The sequence below is a fragment of the Nipponia nippon genome, unplaced genomic scaffold (assembly GCF_047370975.1).
Source record: "Nipponia nippon isolate SJK-2023a ecotype South Korea unplaced genomic scaffold, ASM4737097v1 scaffold_87, whole genome shotgun sequence".
NCBI classification, from domain to species: Eukaryota; Metazoa; Chordata; class Aves; order Pelecaniformes; family Threskiornithidae; genus Nipponia; species Nipponia nippon.
This window is the reverse complement of record NW_028262410.1, coordinates 68,807-78,032: the sequence shown is the minus strand read 5'-3', so window position 1 is coordinate 78,032 and position 9,226 is coordinate 68,807. Positions and strand designations below refer to the sequence as shown.

Sequence of the window (9,226 nt, the reverse complement as noted above, 5' to 3'; positions counted from 1 at the left end):
CAGACCCAACTGTTGCAACCCATCTTCTCCCCACTCTGCCCCCCACCTGTATAGGGCTGAGTTAAGGCTTGTTTTGCGCAGCTATCGTGCGCACAGGTTTGCATTTCAGACCCCTTAAGCCCACACGCTCTCACCGAAGGTAGCTTCGGTCTCAGGTGGCTCATTTTGGAGGGCAGCAGTCTGCAGTCTTTACAAGACCAGACCTAGGCATGACACTGTTCAGAGAGCCGGCAGGGGCTGCTGCTGCTGCTGCAAGGACTGAGGTCTCCTGCACAGAGACGCAAGCATCCAAAAAGCCTTGGCAAGGGTTGTTTGGTTTCTTGAGGAAGCTGCTGTTGCCAAATCCCTGCCCAGAGCTCCTCCTTGCTTTGGCTCCCCGCTGCATATGGGACCTGTCTTTTCCCTTCTGGCCCTAGGGGTAGTTCAGTGGGCAGCTTCCTAGCTAGGAAGGTTGACCACCTCCTGGGCAGACGATGCCAGGAATAAAATTCTCATGAAAGCTTTCCAAATATTCAGGCAGAAGAGAAAAATTTACCCATCTTAGAAATAAATGTGTTATTTTCCAAGTTCCAGATGATTCGGGTGGATTAGTTGTACGGGGAAGGAAAAAAAAAAGAAAAAAACCCCAAGCTGTCTCATGACTGGGTTTCTCAATGAAGTCAAAACATAACTGGTGCTCCCAGACATGTAATACCCTAACCCAGTATCTGCTAGGAAGATGTCATTAGTAATAATCTTACTTGCTACATTTATAGCCATTTTCGCCATCCAGCTGCTCAGGTTTGACAAAGTCTTCCAGAGCTGCAGTGACAGTTGAGGCTGCCTGGATGAGAAAGAAAGGAGAGCACTAAGCTCCTGGAAACTCAAAATCCCAAGAAATAGCTGCCCGTGTGGTACCAGCGTTATCCCAATAAGCAGCTACCCCTGGGTGGTACCAGAGTTGCCTGTGGTACGCGTGGTCAAAAGTAGCAAAAGCAATCAACCCCATCCATCCAGCAATCAGACGCCTATTGAGGGAGTCCAAAGCAGGGTGGCCTGACAGTGTCATCATGGCTGCAGATACCATCCTTACTCTTTGCCCAGCTGACACCCAGCACCCAGCACAGGCAGACCATTTAGGGGGCTTCCAGAGAAGGAGCCCAGAAGCCCGGTTCCCTTCCCATCCCCTACCAAGCTCTGGCGTGGTAACAGCCCACAGTTTTAAGTCAACGGAGTTAACTGGAGATAACCTTGGCCCCCTGCAGGGGCCTTGAAACCTTTTGCACCACAATTTCCAAACATCTTACCTGGATGTCCAAAGCAATATCAAGGAATGCCTCGTAGGTGTCGGAAACGGCTTTGCAGCTCAAGCACGTTACTGGAAGGCAAAGAGAAATGCTTCTCAGGTGGGGAAGGAGGCTAACTGTGCCCATTTCAATGCCCAACACGTACTGCTTTGGAGACACTGGACACAACTGCTGCGTACTAGAAGCTGTCTACCACAAAGAGAGAAAGAGCCACAGACCAATCGAAGGCCAGTAATATTTGTAAAAAGTACCTCTCGATCTTAGAAAGCCCCCAAATATTTGATGGACGATGGTAGTTGCTTGAGAAGAGATGTCCAAGCTGGAAAGAAATGGTAAGGCAGAGAGTTATCTCCTCCCAGAGTTTTGCTTTGTCTGAAAACCCTGGGCATCGGGTTTCCTTGATGGGAGTACACCAAGGAGTCCAAAGAGCTCAGGAGCATGGAAGAGGTAATTTGCTTGTGCTTACTCGCTGCTTCCCCTCGGACAAGCTCTCTGCATGGCATCGACAGTGTAGCGTAAGAACTCGTGGGCGTCTTCCTGCATGCCAAGCCGCAAATGTTCTCCTATTCCTAAGAAAGAAGAAGTTAGTAGCTGTCTCCTGCAAGAAGGGAAGAAAGCATGTAAAAGCACCTGAAATGCCTTACGTGTGAGGACACTGAGGACAGCCCAAGGCTGGATGGCCCTGGCTGAAGCATGCAGGACCCCGTTAACGTGCGCTTCCATTATGCACATCATGCAGAAGCCTTGCTGGCCACCTGAAGAGGGAGGGAGGGAGGGAAGCTTCTCAGGTTAGCAAAATATCCATAGCAGTGGGAAACTTAATGAAGATCTTGAAATTAGAAGATAACAGTCTCCAGTCCCCTTCTCCCAAGGTGCCAATGTCCCAACAAGCCCGGGCCATTTTAGTGCATAGAAAACTTTCTTCAGGGGGATGCTTAAGTGACAGCAGTTTTCTGTGCAATAAGCAAAGAGAGTTGAACTGTCAGGAACAGGGACCGAGACCTGGGGCTAGAAAGTGGTGCCCTTCTGAAGGTGAACGTACCTAGAGAGGACAAGAGCCTTCTAGGCTTGAGCGTTCAAAGAACACCACTCAGGGGGCTGACAAAGAAGGGCTGCTTTTCTCCTCAATCAAATTCCAGATGCTGGGAATCCTTGGGAAGTGCCCAAGAGATTTACAAGGAGATGTTCATGAAAGTACTCACATGACCGGCTGTGCTCACGCGAGAGCAGGTAGTTGGCCAGAGGGGGTGTGTACGTCAGGCACTGCAGGACGGAGTTGAGGTAGCACGTATTGCCCAGGTTGTGGAGTCCTGCTCCAGCTCTCTGTCTTTGCTTCCAGTCCATGCAAATCTTCTCCAGGGGAAAGAGGATGCGTTGTGGCAGAGCCATTCCCTTGGCAAGGACTGCAGGGAAATGACATTTGAAAAGAGATGAGACGATGCTGTTGTATGAGAGCCTATTTTGAAAGTCGACTTCTGTAGAGGACCACCCAGGTAAACCGGCTCTAACCTCCAAGAGAGAAACGTCGGGGGAAGCCTAACACTGCCATTGGCATTTCCTGGTTAAGAAACAGTTTTGGAAAAGAGTCTGCTCCCCTGCTTACTTTGCTGAAAGTCCGACAAACCCACACTCTGATTTCTGTGCCTCGGGCTGCCTTCCTTTCCCTCTAGACTCTTGAGCCAGCTTATCAGGTCAAGTCTTCCCTTTTCCTGATTGTAACTTGATGAAAAGAAGCAAGTCCCTAGCCCAGAAGGTAACCCTGCTGATGTCAGATCTTTCTAGGAGCAATGTCATCTTTCCAAGTCTTGTACGTAGTGGCAGAGGAGTGACAACATGTGGTTTTCCAGTGTCTAATCGAAAACACCTGGGTGAGTCTGGCTGCTATCAGGAAACGCCCCAAATTCCCTCCAGGTTGTCAGCACATCAGCATTCAGGGATGGAGCACCAGCCATGTCTGTTGCCTTTGGGGATTCACAAAGTCCAAGCCTGCTGGTGAAGGCGTTACTCACCGGAGTTGTTCCCCATTGTGGCCATCGCTTCTCTCGGGAACAGAGGGGAAAGCTTTGGGTGACAAAGGATGTCAGGACACGCTCGAGAAAGAGAAGATCAGCGCCGATCTCGTCACCTGATTGCAAAGAAATAATTGTAGCTGAACAAAATGATTCCAAGAACCCCAGATGTAACCCACAGAACAGCACCCACCCTCAAAAGTCTTTCAGTGGTACTTGTAACTGCTGCAGAGCTGCAGGCTGATGGCCCTGCTGTCCCTGTCACCGGACTGCAGTTGACAGCAATTGCCAAGGCCCTTTTGAAAGGCTGCATTGCGTGTCACCTTCTCTGAAGAGGACCTGCTGCTTACCTGCTGCTAGCGTTAGCAGCAGAGCCCTCTGGCTCTCCTGCCCACCCTTTCCCACCTTGTACGCAGGTGGGACTGGCTTTCAGCCGCTACTTTAACGGCTGCCTTTGCCGTGCTCCTTTTCTCTCTCCCTTCCTACCGCACCATTCAGGGTGGGCTTCTTGTCATTCTAGGCTGAGCTCAATGCCTCAGACTACACTGCCACCCCGCTACTTAACCTATGCTAGGATATGGTAAAGAAAGAAGAATTAGCAAATAGGAACTCCACCCATAGCCCTGGCGAGCCTATAAAGGTGTAACAGCTCAGCCTATGGCTCAGAAGGTATAGACCAGCCTATACTTTTATCCCCTATTTACCTACTCTGTGATCTGTCCTGACAGTCAAATCATAATTACCTTTGAAAGAGGTTGGAAGTTGAGGAGAAGTGGGCAGTAAACGATAAATGGTCAGGAAAAAGTAGGCAAGCAAGTAGCAAAGGAAGGAGCCAAGTTATCCCGAAGGCCAGCTCAGCCCAACTGGCGTTTGCTAGCCCGCTTTTCAGGACCACAAGGCCTGGCCAGGTGAGCTCACAAGCACCAGACGGGTGCCGCATCACTGCCCCTTTGTGACACAGGGCCACACAGGGACGTGTCCCCTCGAGGCCACACAGCTGCCACGGCCTGGGCACCCTTGGCCTGGTGCGGCCAGCTAGGAAGGGTCTTTCCAAAATCCTGCTGGAAGGAGCCAGATGTGGGACCTGTGGCCGAGCTGGGGGACAAGGAGCAGCCCTGAACCAGCCTCAGGATCTGTGGCAAACCAGCCTTCAAATCAGCTCTTCGCAGCAGGACGTTGCCCAGGAGTAACTGTGAGTGTTGCTGTTCTCCCTCCAGAAGCATGGCACGCACCAAGCACAGTCGGAGCTGCGCCTGTGCCAGGAGGAGACTTCAAGCAGAGCCGGGGCTGATGGTGACAGTTGCCAGCAGCTGTCAGGTGAGAGAGATGCAGGTAAGATGGCAGAGAGGGGACACCGACTGATGGCCACTTCTCTTGCAGGAACAGCATTTAACAGCAGAAGGGAGGCAGGGCCCATGATGTCAAAAAGCGCATCGGACCGCTTCCAAGATAACACCTACCACAAAAACACAGAGCCAGAGAGAGGCAGTGGGAGGTGGTGGGGAGAGGCGAGGGCAGGGGGAGGTGGGAGACAGAGATGGATGGGAAAAAGCCGGAGTGTTGGCAGTAAGGATGCTTCTGCTGTGCAGGTGCTTGTGATGTCACTGGTGCCTGAGGAGCTGATAGGGCAGGAGCGGGCAGGTGTGAGCAGCCATCAAGGGGACTGCTTAGAAGGGGAAATGCCTGAGCAGCAGAACGTTCCTGCGAGCCTGGGAGCTGTGAGCCTGGCGATCAGAAGCATCCCTGAGACGTGCAGCTGGCCGCTTTGCAGCACAGCTAGGGACCGAGAATCCAGGCACCTCCAGATCATCTCGGAAGTGAGACTCTTGTCTGTTACGTTATTCTTCCCCCTTTGGGCTCACTTTTGGTGTGGGTTAGGTTTATGCACCCACCTCTGGGATGGCTGGGTCCCCTCTGGGATCGCTTTGTCCTCCCCTCTGGGATGATGCTTTGGCCCTTTCTGGAATCTAATTCACTTTATACCAGTATTACATCTCCAAATACGTAATCCATCATCGGTATATCTGCTGCTCTTTCGAGGATAAGTTCCCTGCCTAGTGACAACTTTTTAATAACCTGGCTGTTGCCATTCTGTTGCTTATTCCTAAAAGATTGGTTGTTGCTGTACGATTGCTTGCTGCTTTTACTGACTGCTGCCATCCTATTGATTGATGCTCTGCCGTTGATTGCTGATAGAAATGGGAAGCAGGTCCATGCCCTGGAGCTCCCCAGGCCTCCTCCCAGGCATCTGCCCCAGTGTTTTGTCCTGCTGTGGAGGGAGCTGAAGTCCTGGGTAGCAGCCCCAGACTGCACCAGGGGAGACACCTGAAGAGTTTGGTGTATGTCGGAGGCACTCTGGAACTCCTCGCAGGGATTTCCCGGGGTCTTTTGGTTTCCTCTGGAGACAAGTGAATTCCCAGGTAGCAGCCCCAGAATCTTCTAAGGTAGCTACCCAAAGAGCATGGTGCATGTTGGGGGCAGGTCCATGCCTGTTTTTACTTCAGGACTTTTCCCATACATCTGACGGAGTGTTTTCATTTTCTTTACAGACAGCTGAAGTCCCAGGTAGCTGCAGCACAACTTTCCCCGTTAGTTAGTGGCAGAGTTTTCTTTGTCTTGGAGGCAGGCCATGCCCGATAGCTCTTCGGGAATCCTCGGAGGAATCTCCAGAATGTTTTGGCCTCCCCTGGAGACAGCTGAATTTAGCAGGTAGCCATCCCAGACTTTTCCAAGGTAGTTACCCAAGGTGTTTTGTGTATGGTGGAGGCAGGTCCATGCTCGGTAGACCTCTGGGAGTCCTCCAAGGCAGCATGGGAGTGTTTTGCCTTTCCCTGGAGCCAGCTGAAGTCCTGGATAAAAGATCCATGTGACGCCTGTATGGTTACCTGAAAGGTTTTGTTCATGTGGGGGGCAGGTCCATGCCTGGTAGCTCCCTGGGAATTCTCCCAGTCATCTCTAGGAGTGTGTTGGCCTTCCTGGGGACAGCTGAATTTTGCAGGTAGCAGACCCAGATGCTGCAAGGTTGTTAGCTGAAGAGTTTTCTTAAACTTCAAGGCAGGTCCATGCCTGGTAGCTTCCCAGGGACCCCTCCCAGGGAAATCCAAGAGTGTTTAGCTTTGTCTGGAGACAGGTGAATTCCCTGGCAGCAGCCCCAGGCTCTTTGAAGGGAGCTACGCAAAGAGCATTGTGTATGTTGGGGGAAGGGCTGTGCTCAGTAGCTGGGTGGGAATTCTCCCAGGCACGTTCAGGATTGTCTTGGCCTCCTCTGGGGAAAGCTGAAGTCCCAGGCAGCAGCCCCAGACTCCTGCACGGTAGCTACCCGAAGCGTTTTGTCCACGTTGGAGGCAGGTGCAAGCCCGGTAGCTCCCTGGGACTTGTCCCAGGCAGCTGCAGAATTTGTTGGTCTTCCCTGGAGAGAGCTGCATTTCGCAGGTAGCAGCCCCAGACTCCTCCAAGGAATCCACTCAAGGAGTGTTTTCACTGTTGGGGCATGGTCCATGCCCTGTAGCTTTCTGAAAGTCCTCCCAGGCAGCTTTGGAGTTTTTTGGCCTTCCCCGGATATAGCTGAAATCTCGGGTATCAGCCCCAGACTCCTCCAGGGAATCCATCTGAGGAGTTTTCTCCATGTTGGAGGCAGGTCCATGCTCTGTACCTTGCTGGGACTCCTGCGAAGCAGCCTGGGAGTGTTTTTTCCTTCCCTGGAGATGGCTGAATTTTCTGGGTAGCAGCCCCAGACTCCTCCTCGGTAGTTACCTGAAAGGTTTTCTTCATGTAGGACTCAGGTGCGTGCCCGGTAGCTCCCCGGGACTCCTCCCAGGTGCCTGCACACGTGTTTTGGCCTCCTCTGGAGACGGATGAATTCTCCGGCAGGAGCCCGAGACCCTTCAAAGGTAGCTATGCTACTGAGCACTGTGTATGTTGGAGGCAGGTCATGCTCTGTAGCTCCCCGGGACCTCTCCCAGGCAGCTCCAGAATGTTTTGGCCTTTTCAGGAGATGGATGAATTCCTTGGTGAGCAGCCCTGGACTCTTCCAAGGTTGCTAGCACAGGCATTTTGTCGATACTGGAGGCATGTCCATGCTTTGTACCTTGCTGGGACTCCTCTCAGGCAGCTTGGGAGTGTTTTGCTGTTCCCTGGATATAGATGAAGTTTCAGGTAGCAGCCCCCGAGTCCTCTCTAGTTAGTTACTTGAAGAGCTTTCTTCATACTGAAGGCAGGTCCATGCCCTGCAGCTCCCCAGGACTCCTCTGCAGCATCTCCAGGAACACTTTGGTTTCTTCTGGAGACCAGGGAATTCCCTGGTAGCAGCCCCAGACTAGTCTAAGGTAACTACCTGAACAGCAGTGTGTATGTTGCGGGAAAGTCCATGCCCAGTAGCTCCCCAGGACTCCTCCCAGGCATCTCCTGGATGGTGGTGGACTTGGCAGTGCTAGGTTAACAGTTGGACTTGATGATCTCAAAGGTCTTTTCCCGCCTAAACAATTCTATGATTCTCCAGGAGTGTCTTGGCCTCCAGGGGTGTCTTAGCTGCCCAGCTGCACAGAGGCTTTTCTCCATGGCACTGACGTAGCACTGGACCTCGTCTGGTGTGGAAGTCTCGGTCTCATGCCCTTGCCACTGACAAGTGCAGATCATCTTGTGTACTCAGGAGCCCTTGTTTTATGATTCTGTGATTTTTCTGAGGAAGGTTTCTTAGCTCTGCTGCAGGAGATGGGTACAATTTGAATCAGGTAGATGTGTTTCAGATGCGGTGTTTCTTCAAGGGCACTTCTGGCAGGGGTAGAAGGAGAAGATGGTTATCCTGACCCAGTAGATTCTGTGTTCCCTCTTGTTGTTTTCCCTCTGAGGAGGATCAGGTGATGAAGCAAGAGACGTGTTTTCATCATAGGTGGCTAGCAGCTAGGCTGTCAGTGTCTTTCTATTGCATTTGCCTTGTCACCACTGACTCAGCCAGGAGCCGTTTGTTCTTCTTCATGTTGAGACCTCGTGGTCTGACACCTTCTGAGGGGCATGCCATTTTAGGAGTCCTTCCCAAGGAGGGCAGCAGGGGTCGCAGAGCACGTGACCTCAGAGGGCCAATGGAGACAACCGATGCCCATTTTCTGTTGGGGTGTAGTTTTTCCTTGTTTACTTCACAGAAGTCCCCATGTTGCTGCACATTCTTTGGATCAAGTTTACCCTACTGCATCATCAGGTGTAGGCATGACTTTTAATGCTCAGCCAACCCCAACACGTGTCATTCCTCATGCTTTTGCTTTCCATAGCTGCACTCAGAAGAGCTTGGAGAACATGGAATAGAGGTGGATGCCAGACAGATGCGCCTCCTAAGAGACCCCCACTTCACTCTCCACCCTGGCAGAGCCAGGAGGAGCCCTGGCCAGCAAGCAGAAGGAGAGGTATGAGGCAAAGCCAGGCTCCAAAGCCCTGTTGCAAGGCATCGCATGTGCAAAATCACTTTCTGATGCAAAAACAGGGTAGATGCACATAGGAACTGCTCCACAATCTGCTGTGGCATTAACCTTGGAATTTAGCAAGGGTGCTTCTTTTTAGGCATGGCTTGTGCCTCTTTCAGCTCAAAGTGACCATGTTTAGCAATGCTGTGCCTTATCGAAGTAGAATGCAGCCAGAGAGGAGTTGGGAAGGGGGATGTGAGCAGCAGTAGTGTCCAGGTGAGCAGCAAACCCCAGGTATCTTTCCTGGAATCCATCCTGCTCTGGTCACCCTGCGTGGTTAGATGTCTGGTCAAGAGGACAAACCTGGCAGCATTTTCCTTCTGTACCTGGTGCGGTCACAAGTCAAGCAGTTAGCCTGGCCATTTTCATTATGGTGACGTCCTAAATGAATCCTTGCAAGGCTCTGAAATAGAAAAAACCATCCTCCTACCTAATAAGCTAAGTAGTGGTGCACATGCATTCATGATTTCCAAGTAGT

At 51.7% G+C, this 9,226-nt stretch overlaps 1 protein-coding gene across 1 annotated transcript; it reads right to left on the bottom strand.

Moving 5' to 3' along the window:
- Positions 1–736: 736 nt before the first annotated feature.
- On the bottom strand, positions 737–2,630 carry LOC148050376 (ubiquitin carboxyl-terminal hydrolase 17-like protein 6). The gene is made up of 6 exons (XM_087742861.1): positions 2,489–2,630; positions 1,931–2,041; positions 1,753–1,855; positions 1,538–1,605; positions 1,287–1,357; positions 737–823 (listed from the first exon to the last, which is right to left on the bottom strand). The coding sequence occupies exons 1-6, from the start codon at positions 2,628–2,630 to the stop codon at positions 737–739; spliced, it is 582 nt and encodes a 193-aa protein (XP_087598987.1).
- Positions 2,631–9,226: the final 6,596 nt, after the last annotated feature.